Below are 21824 nucleotides of genomic sequence, written 5' to 3'. Positions count from 1 at the left end.
TCCAATATTATTCTCAAGCACCACGATTCTAATGTGCAGATTTAACTCCAGTCTTCTTTATTCAATATCCAACTTATATTCAGTAAATTGATAGTTGTGGTGAAGTGAAATTGGTTGATCTATGGCTGCCTTCATAGGCTTTATAAACAAGGTGCAGAGGTCTCTAATTTGCGGATTGATCAATTTTGCCATCCTATCTGGTATAAGAGTAAACCATCTCAGCAGTAGGAAGAAAGGGGACTCTCGCTACTATCCTGAAAGAAGAGCCATCGTGGAGCACATGTGAGTTACCTGTCTGAAATGGTAGAGGCAGCAGGGGCACCAGAGGTCACAGCACAAAGACCATGAGACAGAGCCCAGGAGCACCACTGAGACCATTAGGCAGAGTTTCTGGGGGGTTTCCTGACCCATTAAAGCAGAGGCCAAGAGACCATATAGCTGAGAGACCAAGGACCAGAGAGAAAGCCATGCCTGTCAGCATGACTGAGAAGAGGCACTAAGGACAAAAGAACTACACCCTCACAATTTTGTATCCTGTTAGCTTCCCTGGAAACCCTTCATAACTGTGAGCATTGTCTATGAGTTCTGTGTAACCATTGTAATGGATCGTCAAACTCAACAGAGAAGTAAAGTAATAGGGGAAAATGAGATCGAGGGTCATGCATGGCTGGCCTCTGCCTGGTGGCAAATGGCCTTGAGCTGATGTGGAGTTGGATACTGCTACTTTATGTAGTGAAAGAAGGTCAGATGTGACCCCCAAGCTATTTCCTCAACAGTATATACTATTTGATACAGTCTGGTCAATAGACTCTACTATTAACCCGACATTTTGTTAATTTAATATTTCAGAGGTAAGTAACATGAGAGGAACATCCTACCCAACCAAGGTCTGGCTTTCAGGTAGGAACAGGAATCCCTTGGAAGACAACTTAGGATGGTTTAATGCATACAATGTGTTGATGGTATCCTGATGATAGGAAGTATTTCTCAGAATTGAAGCCAGTTTGACTCAAGACGCAATGTCTCTAAACTTGTAGAAAGTTACCAATGTAAGTCCCTTTCAGGCGCCACGTCTGGTGATTCTTTTGAAGGCATGCACTGCAAATTTTCATTTTTCTCAAGTTGTGAAAAAAAATTTTAAGTGAGAAACTTGTAAGGGCCCTAGTTTTTAGCATACTAAAATTTGGAGTTTTTTGCTTTGCTTTGCTTTGCTTTGCTTTGTGTTTTGGCAGCCGCCACTGCTAGTGGATATTTGGTGATAGATCATATTTTTATTTGTTCTCTGCAGAGGGAATGTCAATGGCTCTAAGGCTCTCAATACATGTATCGTGTCACTATCATCTAAAGGAAATGGACCACTTGAATCAGTACGTTAGATGTCAAGTGAACTGACAAGACCAGCAGTGTGCCTGCCTCGTTTTTCATGTAAAAAGCTAAATGTCACTTCTCGCCGTCTTGCCGTGATATGTGGGTAATCTTCATGGAGAGGTCTTTGAATGCCTGGGACTTTGTGCTTGTAACTTCTTAGGAAAGATGAGGAGTGTCCTTCCCAGTTTTAACCATGTGCATTTTATATCCCCTGGGTATTTGGGCCCGATTTGTATTCCTTTTGCATCTCTGACTAACCACCTAGCTATCTCGGTCCTGCAGATCAAAAATGAGACTTTCAGAATGTTAACTTCCAATTCTGATATACAGACTGTAAGAGTTATTCTTTCTCTACCTTAAAAGGTAATATAATACTTAGTGGAGTATTTTGGCTTTTCTTTCTGTCTGTCTTTCCTGTGAGCAGGATGACTTTAGTGCCTGTGGTGGCAATTGATTGGCATTCTCATACAAATAGCCAAAATAGCAGGCGTTAACAATTTAAAATAGTCGCAACAGGGAACTCAGACACCAGTGATCATGAAGATGGCATAGGACGAGGCAACATTTGGTGCACTTAAAGGCAGAGTGCGGCAGAAGCAATTTGACAGCAACAGCATTGGTTAAAATTGCATCATTGTACATTGAGTCAAAGTCATGGTATACTCCCAGAGAGACAAAAAGGTCCCCATTGATAGTGATTCTAACATCAGAATTCAATGGGTTTAGTACTGTGGGCAGTCATTACTGATTCTTTGGATACTACCAAATTGCCAATTTTGTTATATAGGTGAATGACTTACTGTGAATTGCTAACTGACTGAGCCTTTGGGGTGGTGGTATAGTGGGTAATGGGTTTGGCTGTCAAGATCTAGGTCAACAGTTAAAGCTACCAGCCACTCTACAGGAGAAAGATGAGGCGTTCTGCTTCTGTAGAAGTTGACACCCTGGGAAAACCACAGGGACAATTCTACTCTGCCCTATGGGGTTGCTAGGGGTCGGAATCAACTTTATGGCAGTGGGCGTTGTGTTAGGCCAGGTTAAGTAGAGAAACAAATCCAGAGATGATCCCATATGTGCAAGAGAGAACTTTATATCAAGAAGTAATTATGTATCAGGAAAACATCCCAGCCCAGTCCAGATGACGTCCATAAGTCCCATATTTACTAGTCCATAAATCACTCTTTAGACTCACACAGCCACAGTCAATGATGCAGAATGCAGAAAGATCACTGGTTGGTGGGTACAAAATCTTGTACATCCAATCTGTGGACATATCTCCAGGGCTCTTGCAGGTCCCTATGTTGCATCAACAGGAAGGTGAAGGCAGAGGGATGGGGGAGGAAGTCACACAAACAAGGAGAACCCATCGGACTGTGAGCTGATTGACAGGCTAGACTCCACCCCTACACTGCAAGTGAAATTATGTAACTACCACAGGAGTGTTTTGTTTCATTGTAACAGAAAACTCTAATTAGTTAAGGAAATGCAAAACATCATTTATCAATCACTTCATGGATGAAGAAACTAGTCTTCGGGAGTCTATAGAATAAATAGTCTTCGGGAGTCACCGCCTCATCCATCCTGAGGCCAGAACTAGATGGTGCCCGGCTACCACTGCTGACCATTCTGACCAGGGCTGTAGTTGATGGGCCCGAATCGACTAAAAGAAATATGTGGAACAGACCCTCAAATTCTTTTTAAAAACAAACTTACTAGATAGTTGAGACTGGAGGACTCCCTGTGACTATTACTACCCTGAGATTCTCTTTAAATCCTGAAGTGAAATGGACCCCTGAGGTCATCTTTTAGCAAAATAAGCGATAGCCTCACAAGAGAAAATCACCCATGAGTACTGTGTACCTGCAAAAGACAGAAAAAGAAGGAAAAAATCATCTGTGTGAGAGTAAAAGATTGACAAATACTTTAAGAGCTGATGAGGTATCAGGGAAGGGAAACTAGATTAATAAAAATGGAACAACCATCATGGAAAGAATGACAATGTTCACACATTGAGAAGAATGTTGAATGGGAATGTAGTACTTAACCTTTCCCAAAACACAAGTACTATTTTTTAAAAGAGTGGGGACATCCAACATACTTTTTATATTTGATGTACCTTACACCCTGCACATCTAAAAAACTGTTGAATTCATGTGCTTCATTCAGAGAATCTGTGTGGTGTTTTTTAATTTAAAACAAAAACACAAGACAGGGCTCCAGGGTTGGTGGCTGGTTCAGCAGCTCAACCGTGTCATCAAGGTTCCAGGCCCCATCTTCCTCTCCAGGCCAAGGTTGATCTTGGGGGCTGAGTAAAGAATGATGAAGTCTACTGTGCTCTCTGTGGAAATGAGAATGTGGCAGGCGTGGTCAATGAAGCAGGCCCTGTTTCTCACAGAAAAGCATTATAAATTCTATATGTAGTGTATAATTACTCTCACTATTGAGAGGTAATTAGCAACCTTGGAGAAACTGTATGACGGTAAACTCCAAATAATAAGATATAGTATCATAAAGTGATCTTAACATGGCCCTCACATAGCAGTTGTCCCCACCCCACCCCCATCCACCCCCCTTGCTACAGCACAGTTTATGCCTTCTGTTTCTGCCTATGAGGGATCTCACCCTCCTGGGATTTTTAAATCCATTTTTGGATCTCCTTTCCGTCTTTCCCTCCATATACCGAGCATCGTGTTTCTGATAAAAGTTGGTTAAACACAAGAATTCCTTATTCGTGAATAACCATCTGTGATGTTTTCAGTAAATTCAATGAAATGGAAATAGAATTATAGTTAGAGTCACATTTATAAATGCCAAAAATTGTTTTGAGAATTCAACTTTTAGAACTGAAAAATTACCTCACATGTAAAGTCCCCCTCATTTTACAAATAAAACAAGAATGCCGGTTAATTTTTAGAAGTTGTCACTAGAAATAAACCAGTAAGTTTAGAAATCCAAGAAATCAATGGGGGGCAGGGAGAATGTCATGGGTAGCTAACAAACTACAGGAAATTTTTCAAGAGATGTTTTCCAGGGTGATTTTTAACACTGAAATGACGCCGGGGCCACGTTTGACCGCTTCCAGCAACACCAGGGAAAAGGAGAATCCAGCTGCACAGCTGCCTAAAGACGAGTCCTACGAAACAGTTCAGATGTGCTTCTGTCCTCCAGCTCCCCTTACCTGCCTGACACCAGCGCTCTCTCCCATGACACCGCGCTTCTCCACTGCATTTGCTACTCCTTCGCAGTGACCACGTTGAACTCACAGACAACACTCACGATCATAGGGTAGGTTAGAGAAGCTCACAGATTACAAAATGTTAAAGACACAGTCCTTTTGTCCCCAGCATCTCTTCTCAGTCATGCCTCTACCCTGCTCAGAAAGCGTTAGAGAACTCCATCAGCCCTGATAATGACCCAAGGACACCCCCCTCCCTCTGCAATCAGGCCTCCAGCCTGCAGGCACTCAGCATTACCTGTTCTGTGGACTGGGAAACCCGCTGCTCTCTCTCAGGGCCTTGGCGCTGTTCCTCTGCTGGGTCTCAGGGGCCTCTGCCGCTTTGCCATTTCAGATGAGTCTCGCATGCACTCCGCAAGGGGCTCCTCTTTCTTCATGGTTGTGGGATGCTCTCTTTCTGTCTCTGAGGTGGCTCATTTTTTATAACCAAGTAGAATGGCAAAATTGATCAATCTCCAAGTTAGAGCCCACTACGCTTTACTGACCTGTTCAGTTGGTCAGAAGAAGCATAGCAAGTAATTGCACTTCGCCACAATTACAAATAATGGTTATTATTACAAAAGTGGAACAAGAGGAAAATGAACCAAGTACATGTTGGCCATCTTATAAATTTCTTGAGCTCCCAGAAAAAAAAATCAGTTACTGTTGTTTACTTGGCTCTGTCTGATAACTTTTTTTTTAATGAAAGACTGTGCTTTATTATTCAAGTAAAACCTTAATCTTGCATTTTATTTTTCAATTATTTTGCCAAATTGCTTTTCAGAATACTCAGACCAATTTATCCTCCAGCCAGCAAGATGTTAGAGCTCTTTTATCCTACAGACTTGTGAAGATGATACTGACTGGCATTTTGAGGTGGAGTAAGAAAGAGAATCGGCTTTTTGTGTATATTGTTATGTATTGAGTTTCAGCATTGAAATAGAACACGCAAGAAAGTATTCAGATGAGATATGAACAACTGGGTGAATTATCACACAGTAAGCATGCCCAAATGCGCTGTAAGGTCTTCAACAGCGTGCTGATTGGCAGTGACCTTTTGTTCATAGTGAAGACTCCTAATACCCCTCTCTTCATTTCGCTTTGGTGAGAGCTATATTCCTGAGTGTCCTCCTCCTTCTAACTCAACAGTCCTCTCTACTCGCCTCTCTCCCATGGGATCTCAGAGACCCTATGGCTGCAGCCACCTTTAGACAATAGTGGCACAAACTCTCGGCCAAACGATCTTGATTTAACTCCAGGCTCTGCCACACACTAGCCATGTGACTACGAGCAGTGACTAGTCACGTGACTGCCTCTCTTTCCTGATCTATGAAATGGGAATAATGATAAGAGACCTCCCAGAACAATTCTGAGAATGAAGTAATTGATACAAGCAAGCACCTAGACGGGTACCGAGCACACAGGGACCTTTGAGAAGTGGCAGCTGATGTTATTAATTCACAGCAGAGGGATCTGAATGGGACGGTGCAGGCTCTACCTCACTAGAAATCAGATGATCAAAAATGAAAGACATGAGAAGCCATTTCTTCCCCATAAAAATTGGCAGGGTTTGATAACATTTGATGATTTTAATGATTAAATAATGTTCAGTCATACTGGCCATTTTCCTAATAGAGTAAGCTTTTGATTAATTTTTCAAGACTAAGATGAGCTAATGAAAGGATCATCAAAAAACCCATTTGTTTCTAAGGGAAAATTCCAAAAGGCCCACCACAGGAATGGATAGCTAACTACTTGTAACACTGACGTTCCTTAGCTTGGCTGTCACTTCCTGGAAGAGGCATTTCTTCATCCCTCCTTCTTAATTATGTCCCCCTTTTATTTCTCGAAGCACATTGTTGTATCCTTTGACATCTTTAATATAATGTGTAACTACTTGCTTGTTTGTGGGAATGTTTAAAGTTGTGACTTGACCTGTAGCAGGGACTGTATCTGTTTTTGGAGACCTCGTGGTGTAGCAGTTACACATGGGGCTGCTAGCTGCAAGGTCAGCAGTTCAAAACCACCAGCCACTTCTCCAGAGAAAGATAAGGCTTTCACGCCTGTAAAGAGTTGAAGTCTCAGTCACAGGAGCAATTCTCCCCTCTCCTTTAGGGTTGCTATGAGTCAGTATTGACTCAGTGGCAGTGAATGAGTGTCGATTTTTGATGGCCACAAACCACTGTGACACATGGTATTTATTTAGCTTAGAACAGACATAATATTTATTGAATGAACAAAATAAGATGATTAAGAGTGTCCAAAGCATATCTCTGCTGTGATCACTGTTTGCATACATGCATGCTTTTATCATTTTAATTTCCATGAACACATAATTGATGTGTAATTAAAGCACATAAAAATGTTTCGTATGTTGCTTTCCATGTTTCTGTATTACAGTACAACGTTTTAGTAAATCATGGATTAAGGAAGTTGGTGGGTGTAGGATGCTAAACTCTCTTGGGAGAAAGATATGGCAGTCTGAGTCTCTAAAAACAACAGCCTCACGGGAAGGGCTGAGGCAAGAAGAAGAATGCACATGGTAACCACACGGAGGAAGGCGGAAGAGTGTTCTGTGCGCTTGCCCTGTACGCTTTCATCCAAATCACATTAAGAAGTTAAACATAAAACTAAAGGGAATTACAGTCTGGGAACACCTCTGGATTCTTTCTACTCTGCCCTACAGGCTCACTATGAGTCGTAATTTACTCCAAGGTTATAATGCTCTTCTAAGGAACCCTGGTGGCATGGTGGTTAAGTACTCAGCGTCTAACCAATAGGTTGGTGGTTTGGACCCACCAGTCACTCTGGGAAAACGGTGTGGGGTCTGCCTCTGTAAAGATTGCAGCCTTGGAAACCCTGAGCAGTCCCACTCTGACCACGTAAGGTCAGAGAGCTGCTCGGTGGCAACAGGTTTTTGTGGTTTTGTTTGTAATTATCTTCTGTTGGTATTATATAGAAAATGAGAACGGAAATTTTAGAATAAGACTGCCTGAATTCAGACCTCAGCTTTCTTTGCTTACTCTCTACGTGACCTCTGTCAAGGCCCTGGCTTCTCTGTGCCTCAGTTTCCTTATCACTACAAAAAGAAAGAATGTTTATACTTGCTTCGTAGATTTGTGGGAGTCCGATACCCTAAGTCTGACTTCTTAGTAGTGCCTGGCCCATAGCAAGACTCTATACATGGTTACTGTTCCCACTGTTGTCTGTTTTGCACAAGTAAAAGGAAGAACTTTGTGCTAAAGTCAGAGTATAAAAAAGAATCCCAATATGTCTTTATCTAGGAATTTTTAGGGCTGAATCCTTGAGTATATTAAAGCTTTCTGTGATGCTTTTCTTGTTGTTGTGTTGGTACTTTGGGTTAGTTTAGTAATCCAGTCTGCGCACTTGAAGAAAAGAGTGGAGCACTGCACAAGCCTCCATCTCAGAAACGAGGTGTCAGCATGCAGCTGTCTTTGGCGACCTCTCCTGATTCAGTTGATACATTCTGTTCCTATTACTTAGGGTTCTTGATCACATGGTACGTTGGCCTTCTAATCTAAGGACCTAACGTGCCGTTCGTCTCTCATACGATAAGAACACGGAATCCAAAGTCACCTTAGTTTAGGAGCTTGTCATGCCCAGAGGACTGAAACATACAGAGCTGGACAGCTGAAGGCATGAACTCCGGGTCTGCTGTGGACGGTGTCTCTATGGTGAGACCTTAGGGGACTAGTAACCACACAGTGAGGTCAGCATGCGGATCGGGTCAGGGGCCTGTATTATAGACGGGGCTGCACTCAGCAGGTCAGTCAACGTCCCTTCAGTGTTAGTTGTTAGATGCCATCCAGTCTGTTTCGATCCACGGTGACCCGATGCGCCACAGAACGAAGCACTGCCTGGTCCTGCACCAGCGTCACAGTTGTTCCTATAACCGAACCTATTGTTTGAGCAACCGTGCCCACCCATCCCATGGAGAATCTTCCTCTTTTGCACTGCCCCAACTCCACTCCAGCTTCTCTTAGCTTCAGTTTAAAAAACAGAACTGTTGTCATTGAGTCAATTCTGACTCATAGAAACCCAGTGGGTCGGATACAACTGCCCGATAGAGTTCGTGGAAGCAGAAGGCCACCTTGTTCTCTCATGGAGCCGCTTGGGGGCAAACCACCTGACTCTGAATTAGCCAAAACAATTAAAAATAAAAGAACCTTACCCACTGTGTGTTTGAGTCAGTTCCTGCCCACAGTGGCCCTAGATCGTTTCCAAAACTCTAAATCTGTACAGGGGCCGACAGCCCCATCTGTTCCCACGAAGCAGCTGGTGTGTTTGAACCACAGACCTTGAGGTTAGCAGCCCCACTCTTATCCCACAGTGACAGCAGAGCTGCTTAGCTTCAGTTTACTCGTCTGCAAATGAGCATACTAATGCCTATCCATCCTACCTTTCAGAGCTGCTGTGAGCAGCACAGAAAATATTCCATTTAATGTGCACTACTGATTCACAAGGAATAGCTACCCAAGTAGAGTGTTAGCTCCCCAGGGGCAGGGGATGAGGTTGTTTAGTCTTTGTCATCTGGTTTAAAAAAATGTTGAATTTCTTAACTATTGAGCTGAAATGATCAAAGTGAAGACACTAAGCATGACCATAAACTCAGTGGAATAAACTAGTCCAAGCAGCTACGTGGCGAAAGATATGCTGAAGAGTGAAGAAGATTAAAATGACACGAGAAAGGCAAGTGGTCTATTTAATATGACCGGGACAAGTGTGACGGTGGTGCCTCAGCAGATTCCAAGCCAGCTGTGCCTCGACGTGCTGGAGACATGACATCAGCTCCTTTGAGTGTTTCCCTCCACAGTACCTACATGTCACGCTTCCCGGTAAAAGGCACAGCAAAACCAGCAACCAGTAGAGAAAGCTAAGTCATCGCAGCAGTATCAAAAACAATGTCGCTACTAGTTAACTCTTAGATCCAAACACAGTGAGGAAGGCTGCGGTGTAAACTCTGATAATGTGATGACTTATCCAAGGGACTCGGAGGATTTCAGGAGGTGCTGAAATGGTAGTCATGGTGGCAAAGCTCCCAGGACCTGGCAGAACCACGGGTGACGGAGACAAGTCAGTCGTAGACAAGCCAACTCAGGCAGCGCCTGTGTAGTCGTAGCATCCAGCAGTCAGCCCACTGAACAGAAGCAGCTAAAGGAATGGGCTTCAAGGCAAACAGAGGTTGAGGCAGATTCTTCCTGGAGCCGGGACCCAGATCTGCTCATCAAGTCTCTGTGGCACATTGTGTGAACATCTTTGTTGTGCATACTTACCAGATGGACTGGCACAGTGGCTGCAACAATGGGCGCAGACACAGCAATGATTGTGGGGAGGGCGCTGGGCCTGGCTGTGTTTCCCTCTGCTGTCCCTGGAATCACTGTGAGTCAGAACTGACTCAGCGGTACCTGACAGCAACAGCAACAAGTGTGAACACATGAAACCTGCTAAGGGCCCTTGCCGAGAAGGTGCTGCAAAATATGACTTTGGACAGGGTCAAAATTACAAGAACATTGGCTCTTAAAACATATGAACACAGCACCATAGCAGGCTATTAGGAACATAGCTTCCCCATGGACACCCATAGGGTTTCATATTTGCTTTATATTAGGGAAACTTTTTTTTAGTTGTTCTGCACTTTTTCAAGGAGGCTAGGTTTAGGGGAGATTTTACAGAAAGGAAAGGAGAGTTAGATGCGGGAAATGTATATTTTAGTACTTAAAAAATGGTCTTGTTTATTTCTTTCTGGAAGGTAGTCAGACTCCAGATTTAGGACTGAATTAATTTAGGCAAAACAATAATACCACCAAATACTGGTTTTGAGCACAATCTGCTACCTTCCTGCCAGGTATTAGCCCATTTGTTACTCACATATTCCTGTTAAGGCAAGAATAATCCCATTTGCAGATTAGGAGATTTAGGCTGAGTGAAGCCAACCGGTCCCAAACCGCATGGCTGGTAAGTGACAGAGACAGCAGTCAAGTCCCTAGTTCTTTCCACTAGCCACGAGGGGTGGGGACAGAAGGCAGGGTCATCCTGAGGATGTAAACATGAGAGGACAGATGAGGTACCAGAAGTGAAAACTACAAAAGAAGTTAAGGAGAAAATAGAGCAATAACAAGAAGGAAAGGAGGCCAGGCCCTAGAGAAGAGGAAATCTTTAGACGGAGTCCTTTGGAGGGGATGCAGCTCTTAACTGCAATCATTCTAGATCATCTTGGTTCAGGCTGTGGGACATCTTACCAGGAAGGCCCACCTCCTTCCTTCTGTCATGCCTCCAGAGGGCTGTTTCAAAGCAGAGATCATATAAGAAATCTACAGCATATCCTGACAGCTTCCAGAAACTAGAAGGAAATCAAATTTACATGATTTAAATGTAAATGTGTCTTCAGTGTGTGTGATCTAACTTTGCATAGGCTGTGCAGAAGAGACTGTGATTTTAATTCACTGGAAAGCAGATGGAATCTGCCATAGAATGGTGAAACACTGAAGAAGAAAAAGGCCCAAATGTAAGGAAAAAATAGAGCAGTTTTTCTCTTACAGGCCAATTTCACGGCACAGGTATTTGTTCCTGGTGCACACAAGCTGGTATTGATCAAAATAATAAAAGTCACATGTAACATTTATTCAACATAGCGTGTGCCAGGCCTTGTGCTCTCTACCCGTAATGTTCAGTGACTAGGAGGAACCTAGAAAGTTGGTGCTTTTATGAACAGAAATCCACTTGAAGATGAGGACTCTGAGGCTGAGAAAGGTGAAAATCCTAAGGTCACTCAGCCAAGCTAGGATTCACACACGCACACACGCACACACACACACAGACCTTTGATTTCCCAGAGTAGTAGCTATTAATGTGTAAATAGGCCTGATAAATATAATTTTACACCCTATTTCAGAAAAGAGAAAGGACCGTGTGTGTGTGTGTGTGTGTGTGTGTGCGTGTGTGTGTGAACAGTGAATAGGTTGGACAAGAAGAAGTAGTAAAGTTGTCTAGAATAGGAACTCTCAGATTTACCCCATGGCTGTTGAGTTGATTCCAGTCCAGAGCAACCCCATGGAACAAAACTATGCTCCATAAGATTTTTAATGACTTGATTTTGTGGAAGTAGATTGTCAGATCTTTCTTCCAAGGCACATCTGAATAGATTTGCACCTCCGTCTATTCAGTTTTTCAGCTAAGCCTTACCATTTTCACCACCTGAGAACTCATAGCAAATGGAAAGAGAAAAGACGGGGCAGAAAGCAAAAAGGTGTAATGAAAATCAAATTAAATGAAAGTCCTTCTAGCAAGAGACCGGAAGGAAGAAAGATCTGGTGAATCCTTAGAACAGGAAAGAGTGTGCAGTTACGGTATAAATTATTTAAGATGTTTCTGCAATTTACCCTTTTTCTTTCTGTCTTCCTTGGCTAAAGTGACCCATTCAAGTCAGCTTTTGGAATTGAGACCGTTTGTCCTGACTGTTTCTCTCCACCCTGAGTAATGTTAACTTCCACTCTGTGGCGTTCGTGTCTGAATGAAAGGTGGATGTGTTGTTTGGCCAATGTTTCCCCCTCTTGAAGGTGAATTAAGTCAACATTAACCATAGCAAGGTAACCACAGAATGGGCAGTTTCTTGAAGGCTCGTGGTTTGGATCTCTTCCTGACAAAATTCCCCCTTCTATCGTTATATGTAGTGTTCTAACTGCCTAAAGAGCTAGCTTGCTACGGGCCCTGTGTCAGGGCAACGCCGGGCCTGTTTGCAGCTGCATTTGTCAGCTCCACCGGTGCCCCTGTGCCAAGCACACGTGGTTCTCAGTGGGCCACCTGTCAGGGTTGGCCTCTCATGTTTATTCTCCAGAAATCTCCCTCAGGTTCGCGTTGTCAGTGTGATGCCATATGGTTCTGCAATTCTCCAACACTGTTTACTGGATGTTTAAAAATGCTTTAACTTGTCCGTGCACTCAACTCCGAAAGTAACGCAGCGTCATAAATGTTTGTGGGGTGGAATTATCCTGATTATCTTGTTTATATGGATGGGATTGGATGTTAGGGAAAAAGAAGAGCAAAGAAGTGCTACCCTTGCACAAAAGCCAGCTTTGGGTGTGTGTTTTTTTTCTCCCTTAAATGTCAGCACAGCTGTTTTAACTTTTAAGAAACCACAAACATTTTATCCTCTAAAACGTTAATGTTGAAAGACAGGCCTTTTAAAGAGTTGCCTCCCTACTTGTGTCCTCCTCAAACTCTTAAATGTTGAGTACATTTCCTTTGGTAAAGATGTTACATGTGAGCTTTTCAGACATCATGTTATGCCATTGCTGAGTTCCTAGGAAATGGTCCGTTATGAGGAAGCAGCAGCGTTCCTAGAGCCAACAGAGTTCTCGTGATCCCTCTGCAAACCCGGTGTGCTCGCCTCGGCCACAGAGGCGAGAAGGAAGCAGTGGTGTGTGCTTCCGATTCGGAGTTCATCCTAGCCCAACGAGTCATGGAGGGTGCTGTTTTGCTTCTTTGTTTTTTGATGCTGTAGCAACGCTTCCACTTCCTGGTATGTAGGAATGCCTGTTCAACTGTTAAAAGAGGTCCCTGGTTGTATTCATTACAACATTAAGACCATTTTGGCCAGCAGTTCTCAACCTGTGGGTCACGACCCCTTTGGTCACCCGATTTACAACAGTAGCAAAATGATAGTAATGAAGTAGCAATGAAAATAATTTTCTGGCTGGGGTCACCACAACATGAGGAACTGTATTAAAGGGTCGTGGCATGAGGAAGGTTGAGAACCACTGATTTTGGCTGAGGCAATCATTGTTTTGTTGTTCTGAGTCACTCTGGTTCATGGAATTTTTACATGAGTTCCAGACAAGGATGACATGATGTATTTATTTTATTTTGTATCCGCTAGTGCCTTTTGACTGCATGACTGTTAGGCTTGCTGTAAAAGTATTTCGATATTTTTTATTACTTTAGAAGTTACTCTACTACATCTATTAACTCCTCCACTCCCCTTGCAGTGGGCAGCAGTGATATCTATCCCTTGTTCCATGTCCTCCTAGGCATTCGGCTTGAATGTGTGGCAGTTCCCAGTCAATCGACTGCAGCAACCATTTTTAAAAGTAGCTTCAGCATAATTTTACCTACGTGTGATATTAATGACACTGGGTGGCAATTCCCTCATTTCATTGTGTTTGTTCTTTGGGATAGGCACACCTGGGGATCTCTTCCAGTTGGTTAACTCCATGGCTGTCTTTAGGCTTTCTTGGCATAAACGAGGCAGTGCTTCCAGTATTTCGTCGATTTGGTGAAGCACCTCAATTGGTTTGTCACCAATGCCTTCAGAAGCTTGGGCTGGTTCCATCTACATCATCCATTCTTGATTATCTGCTCCCTCCTGAAATGGTTGAACACTGACTAATTCTCTTGGGTATGGTGACTCTACGTATTCCTCCCACCTTCTTTTGACCCTTCCTGCACTAGTCATTATTGTGCCATAGAGTCCTTCATTATTTCCACTTGAAGTTTGGGGGATTTTTTTCCCTTCATTTTTTCAACTTGAGGAATGCCTACCATTGTTCTTCCTTTTTGGTTTTCAAACTCCAGATCATTAGACATTTCATTATAACACTTTGTTATTGTAAGCCACCCTTTGAAATCTCCGTGTCTCTCTGAAACTTTGCCATTTCTTTCTTTTTCTTTGTCTACTCTGTGTTCAAGGGCAAGTTTCAGCAGTATTTCAGTCACCTCACCTGCATGTGAAAGCTAGATAATAAATAAGGAAAATCAGAGAATAATTGACTTATTTTAATTATGATATTAGCAGAAATATTGAATGTATCAGACTGCAAAAAAATAAACAAATCTATTTTAGAAGTACAACAAGAATTCTCCCTAGAAGCAACGATGGCGAGACTTCATCTTACACACTTTGGGCATGTTATCGGGAGGGACAAATCCCTGGAGAAGGACATCATGCTTAGTGAAGAAGCAAGTCAGTAAAAAAAAAAAAAGAGGGGCGGGGAAGACCCTCATCGAGACAGATTGACAAAGTGGCTGCAATGATGGGCTCAGCCATAGCAACGATTGGGGAAATGGTGCAGGATTGGGCAGGCTTTGTTCTGTGGCATCCAGAGTTGCTATGTGTGGAAACCAACTCTCCAGTGCTTAACGACCACTCCTCACTGACAGTGCACTGCACATGTTCAGTGTGCTGTGTTCCATCAGAACTGCCTGCTTTCTCTAAGGGGCCTCAGTGGCATCATGGGCTACGAGAGGGACTACGAGCCACAAGGTCAACAGTGAAAAAACACCAGCCACTCCTCATGTATCCACAAGGATGTGGGTGAGTGGCTATTCAGTTACACAGAAGTAGAAGCTTGGTTCGGGGTTCAGAAGCTTTAGATGGCTGGTTTTCTCTTTGGAAATGGTAGGGTACTAATCTGAATTGTTTTACCTTCAACAGGTTGACATGATGAGAGAAGCATTAGAAAAACTTCAGCTGAACGTAGTAGAGATGAAAGATGAAAATGCAACCTTAGATGGTGGAGATGTCCTATTCACAGGTACCATTGTATTTTATTTTCTATCTAAAAGCATAATACTTGACTTGTACTCATTTGTCTCATTAAAGCTTTCTTTGGTTTTTTATTAGAAATGTCATAGATGCTAAATGCAAGAAGCTTAGGAAACTCAGAAAAACACACTCAGAGATAATCGCTTAACTATTTGGGTGTATTATTTTGCTATTTTTGTATGCATATATTTGCATATTTTCACAAAAATATTATCTACCCCTATACAAACCGTTTTGTAGCTTACTGGCATCATGTGCTTCTGTAATGTAGGTTTGACGGTGTATCTGTTTTGTACTTAAAAGATTCTTTAATTGAGATTAATGTCATTTTTAGGTAATTTTCTTCCCAGATGACAAGAAGGATAAATATTATTTTCCATGCAAAATTTCTTTGACTAATGCCAGATAAATAATAGCAAAACTCCATAAAGCATAAACAGTTAATATGATCATTGATTTAACTAGAATCAGTTTTATATTGGGCATAATATAGCTACTTAAGAAACAATCATTTTAATTTGAGGATTTAACCTTTCCTGTTCTTCATGACCACATTATTACTGTTGTGTAAATTTTGTGCTAAAATCTGGACTGTATTTACTCTGGTTGTACCGATAAGCAAGCCTATCAGCGTTGTCATTGTTGACAGGTGGCATCGAGTTGGGTCCGACTCATAGTGGCCCTGTGTGCAGCAAAACTCTGCCCGGTCCTGTGCTGCCCTCACGGTGGTCGTGTTTGAGTGCTTTGTTGCAGCCACTGTCCATCCATCTGCTCCAGTGCCTTCCCCTTCCTCCCTCCCCTTTGGCTTTACCAAGGATGATATCTACCCATACTCATTTTCAGTTTCTAGTGAGAATTTATTTTCCTTTAAATGTTAGAGGGCCAAAGCAGCCCTAACAAGAGAGGCTGGTGTGCAGGGAGCTGGAATATAGTCCCAAGCAGCCGACGGAACACATGAAGCTCCTTAAAAGTGTAATGTTCTAACTGATGGGAACTTTACATTGAATCACCTGTATCAAGCCAAAATACAGCCATCTTTGATTTAATACAACAATAATGTTCTATATAAGTCAGATTTTTTTGTATAAATAGGTTTCGAGGAAGATAAGGCAAATTTTTATAGTGACATTTGCGTAAATTCTTGCTCTGTGCCTGCTACTTAGGGGTAGAGTCACGGTACGGGCCAATCTCAGTGGGCATCATTCTTATTACAGGTTGTATCAATAGTACCCTTAGGAGCTGTGTACTGTTCAGACTGTGTTGCCATTCCTGTAGCCCCTGGGTTGGTTTGTATGCCCATTTGAGAAATAACAGCCGAACACAGGAGAAGGAATTGAGGAGGCCTTTATTGCTCTGGTGTACCTGTCCAAACGTAGGTATGATTCGAACCTGCCCCGTAAGTTCCACGTAGAATCCTCATTGTGTCTGCCATGAGTGACACTTTCATTCTCTTTGACAACAACAGAACAGTGGCCTATTTCTCTTAGAAAGTAACTTTCTGGAAAAAAAAAAAAAAGAGGACCTGATGCAAAGGACTTAAGTAGAGAGCAAATGCTTTGAGAATGATTGGGGCAGGGAATGTATGGATGTGCTTTATACAATTGATGTATGTATATGTATGGATTGTGATAAGAGTTGTATGAGCCCCTAATAAATTGTTTTTTAAAAAAAGAAAGTAACTTTCTGTTTAAAGCCACGTGTGTAGATCACCCTATAATAAAATCCTTTACACTAGAAAACAACAACAACAACACATTATTTATTACACGGTTGTTTTCTGACTTGTAGTGTCCCTGTGTATAACAGAACGAAATACTGCCTTGTCTTGCCCTATCTTTGCAATTACTATGTTTCAGCCCCTAATTACAACCACTGTGCGTGTCCATTTCAGTGAGGGCTCACCAAGTGTGATGTCCTTCTCCTGGGACTGATCCCTTCTGCTAAATGCGTCCAAAGCACTGGAGACCAAGACCCACCCTGGTCACAGCATCCTGGCTGTGTCTTTGAAGACAGATTTATCCATCCTTCTGGCAGCCCATCGGGCATGCTATATTCCTAGTCAGCATGTAATTCAGACACATCGATTCGAATTTGGTGTTCTCCATTCATTGTCCAGCTTTAGCATGCGTGACTGAAACCACCATGACGTGCATCACACACCTGAGGCCTCAAAGTGACATCTTATTGTAATCAGGGACTCACACGATTTGCAGGGTGGTTTAAAACAAGTCATGCTCACAGCCATGTAGTTAACAGCTGCTCTGAACAGTCCCCAAAATCTTCTGAATATTAAAGCACAATTGATACCAGAAATTTCTTCAGTAAAATATTTTTCTTTCTTACTTTTCTTTTTTAGTATCTATGTAATTCTTAGCATTTTAATCAAGCCAGATGCTTAGGCCATTTAAGACTCAACAGATGGAATGATGCATATCTTTGAGCATCTGTGTTTTTTAAGAGACCAGCTTTCCATAAGCACTAACCCACAATGACACCCCAGTTACCAAGTGGAAAACAAGACAGTTATTCCCTGTGGAATCAGTAGAGGGTCTTTCAGAGAAAGGGCAGCTTGGGGAATAAAAGACTTCAGAGTCTCTGATGCCAAGGTTGGAGTATTTTCATTATTCGCAGTGGTTACACCAAAGAAGCCGAAGGTGAGTCTCTTCCAGCAGCCCCTCGTACGTAACCCTCTCGGGCTGAAAGAAGCAAGTAACCACGCCACTTTTCCGCTCTACGACGATGTGCATCTTCTTATCTTTGAAAGGGCTTTCTGAAGTTGGCATACTGACCAACAGAGGGTCATTCCTGGCGTGCTCCTCACAGTAGGACAAGAGGTCCCAGGAAACCTGGATTCCCTCACTGGGGACTTGTAATCTTTTTCTTTAATCACTTTATTAGGGGTACAAACAACTCTTATCACAATCCATACATCAATTGTGTCAGGCACATTTGTGCATTTGTTGCCCTCATCATTCTCAAAACATTTGCTCTCCACGTAAGCCCCTGGCATCAGCTCCTAATTTTCCACTCTCCCTCTCCGTTCTCCCCTCATTTATGAACCTTTGATAATTAATAAATTATTATTTTGTCATATTTTACACTGCCCGACATCTCCCTTCACCCACTTTTCAGTTGTCCGTTCCCCAGGGAGGTAGTTATATGTAGATCCTTGTAATCAGTTCCCCCTTTCCACCCCACTCTCCCTCCCTCAGAATCAACTCCTTAGTTGTGGGTTTATATTTAATATGGAAATTAATATCTTTTCAATTAAAAACTGAGGTGGCATTGGGACAGTGAGATCATTATCTGGCATCTCATCTATCAATCACCTATTTTTGAGCTCCCAAGGAAACATTTAATATTTAGTCTTGTTTCCAATTTCCTACTTCTCAATGTGTATATTGGGTTTGGGGCAAGAATAGACCTGGGTAAGAAATAGGTGCATGTAGCATTTCAATTATGCTGTGTGCTTTTCCTTCTGTAACTAAGGACCTCATCAGGAATGTGTTAGGAAATGGACAGCAGGGTAGCTGCATCTCTGCTCCAGTTCCTGCTGAGAAATATATCAGTCAGTCAGCCAAGCAGCTACTGGCAAAAATTGTTTCAGTCCTTTCCTCTTAAATATGCAACATCAACTGACCTCTACTTATATTTATTTTATTGTGAAATATGGAGTACATAAAAATAGCTATAAAATGTTTATGTATGATTTAAAGCTAAATAATAAAATGAACACCTGTGTACCCACCACCTGGCTAAAGAATAGACCATTCTCAGGATCTTATGCGCTCCTTTGTGGTCCCCAGCCCCAAATCCCCAACCCCAACGTGAGCTAAGCACAGCCTGAAGTTTGTGATAATACTGGCTGGCTTTCTCTGACCTGACCTCTGCATGCGCGTCCCTAGGGGTCACTATGAGTTGGAATCAATTGGATGGCAGTGAGTTTTTGTTTTGTTTATTTGTTTGTTGTTTTTTAAGTTGTGTATCTTTCTGTTTTTGTCTGTCGTTTAGCGTTTTAATATTGGAACGTGAACTTTTGTTTGACTTTCTGCTTTTACTCTGTGTTGATGAATTGGTCGTAGCTGTTATTCGTGCATGTCACGGCTGTATGCCCTTTAGTGTTAAGAATACCCCATAATCTATGTATTCCTCTTCCTGCTGATGGATATCTGCTTATTTTCCTGGTTCTGTCCTTTATCCTCAATACTGTCATTTACCTTTCTGGGGACATATACAAGAGTTTCTCCAAGGTAAACTACACATAGAGCTGCCGGTGATATGATCGACTCCTTTATGCCTCAGTAGGACGGCTACATGGCTTTTCTTCTTGAATCGGGTGATATGGTTAATTAAATTAGTTGTTTCTGATAATGGACTCATTTACAACCAGGGACAAAACTAAATTGGATCATAATATGTTCCTTTTTTAATACAGTGTTGGATTTATTATGCCAATATCTTGTTTAAGACTTTTATTTCTGCGATCTATAATCTTTCTTTCTTTTACCTTTGACTTCAGTAAAAGAATTGTGTTAAAATGGAGTGTTTCCTATTTTTCTGTTCTCTGCAATCAGTGCATTTTGTATTATCTATTTCTTGAAATTTGGTAGAACTTACTTATAAACCAACTCTGTAGGATAGGTACTTTTTGGTGAAGATTTTTTCAAATCATTTTATTGGGGCTCATATAGCTCTTATCACAACCCATCCATCCATCCATTGTGTCAAGCACATTTATACATATATTGCCATCATTTTCAAAACAATTTCTTTCTACTTGAGCCCTTAAAATAGTATTATTTTTTCATGTCTTACACTGACTGATGTCTCCCTTCACTCACTTTTCTGTTGTCCATCCCCCAGGGAGGGGGTTATATGTAGATCATTGTGATAGGGTCCTCATTTCCCACACCCACCTTACCCTTACCCTCCTGGTATCACTACTCTCATGGTTGGTCCTAAGGGGATTATCTGTCTTGGAATCCCTGTGTTTCTGGCTCTTATCTGTACCTGTCAATATCCTCTAGTCTAGCTGGATTTGTAAGATAGAATCAGGGTCATAATAGTGGGTGGAGAGGAAGCATTAAAGAACTAGAGGTAAGTTGTATGTTTCATCAGTGCTATACTGTACCCTGACTGGCTCATCTCTTCTTTGTGACTCTTCTGTAAAGGATGTCCAGTTGTCTATAGATGGGCTTTGGGTTTCCACTCCTCACTCTCCCTCACTCACGATGATAAGATTTTTTGTTCTGTATCTTTGATGTCTGATACCTGATCCCACCAACACATTATCACGCAGGCTGGTGTGCTTCTTCCATATGGGCTTTGTTGCTTCTCAGCTAGATAGCCATATGTTTATCTTCAAACCTTTAAGATGCTGTATCTTTTGAAAGCTGGACACCATTAGCTTTCTTCACCGCATTTGCTTATGCACCCATTCTGCCTTCGGTGATTGTCTCAGAAAGGTGAGCATCATGGAATGCCAGGTTATTAGAACAAAGTATTCTTGTGTTGAGGGAGTACCTGAGTAGAGGCCCAATGTCCATCTGCTATTTTAATACTTAACATATAAATATAAGTACATAGATCTATTTCCCTATCATCACATATATATTTACATATGTACATGCCTGTATTTAGACCTTTATAAAGGCCCTTTGCCTCCTAGTTCTTTCCTCTGTTTCCTTTTACTTTCCTTTTGTCCCACTATCATGTTCGGCCTTCATTTGGGTTTCATAATTACATATCCTTTAATCAAGCCCTACCAAGCATCCTATGCCCTCCTTGCCATCAATTTTAGATCATTTGTTGTTCCCTTGTCCCTGGATTTCACACCCATTTCCTATCCCCCCCTCCTGTGCCCCTTCTGCACCATGGTCCTGTTTGTTTTCTCCTCCAGATTGTTTATCCCGCATATCTTATCTAGATAGATATGCAGAGACAATAATAAGCACAAAAACAAGACAGAGAAAAAAATAACAACAATTTGGTGAAGATTTTTAACTGATTCAAATTTTTTTAATGACTATCTGATTACTTAGGCAGTTCTAAGGCAGTTTTGGAAGCTCTGCTTTTTAAATTTGTCATTTCATCTCATTTTAATTTTTTGGACTATAAAATTATTGATATAGTATTTATGCATATTATTATTAAATTGGGCCTTTTTTAACAATTTATTGGGGCTCATACAATTCTTATCACAGTTCATACATATACATACATCAATTGTATAAAGCACATCTGTACAGTCTTTGCCCTAATCATTTTTTTCTCCTCTTTTCTTTTTTTACATTTTATTAGGGACTCATACAACTCTTATCACCATCCATACATATACATACATCAATTGTATAAAGCACATCCATACATTCCCTGCCCCAATCATTCTCAAGGCATTTGCTCTCCACTTAAGCCCCTTGCATCAGGTCCTCTCCCCCCCCCTCCCTCCCCATTCCCCCCTCCCTCATATGCCCTTGGTAATTTATACCTCGTTATTTTGTCATATCTTGCCCTATCCGGAGTCTCCCTTCCCCCCTTCTCTGCCGTCCCTCTCCCAGGGAAGAGGTCACATGTGGCTCCTTGTAATCAGTTCCCCCTTTCCAACCCACTCGCCCTCCGCTCTCCCAGCACCGCCCCTCACGCCCTTGGTTGGGCCTTTTTTAAACCTTGAAGAAGTGTGTT

General features: G+C 42.0%; 1 protein-coding gene across 2 annotated transcripts in view; it reads left to right on the top strand.

Annotated features, from left to right (window-relative positions):
• Positions 1-21824, top strand: part of DDAH1 (dimethylarginine dimethylaminohydrolase 1) — a 155582-nt gene that overhangs the window by 95735 nt on the left and 38023 nt on the right. For both annotated transcript variants that reach the window (XM_075557853.1, XM_075557863.1), the window contains exon 2: positions 15033-15132. In XM_075557853.1, coding sequence (XP_075413968.1) covers positions 15033-15132 — 100 coding nt within the window. The remainder of the gene's footprint in view (positions 1-15032; positions 15133-21824) is intronic.

Source organism: Tenrec ecaudatus, chromosome 1 (assembly GCF_050624435.1).
Source record: "Tenrec ecaudatus isolate mTenEca1 chromosome 1, mTenEca1.hap1, whole genome shotgun sequence".
In the NCBI taxonomy this organism is placed as follows: Eukaryota; Metazoa; Chordata; class Mammalia; order Afrosoricida; family Tenrecidae; genus Tenrec; species Tenrec ecaudatus.
The sequence above is the reverse complement of the archived record's forward strand: the minus strand, read 5'-3'. Positions and strand labels throughout refer to the sequence as shown.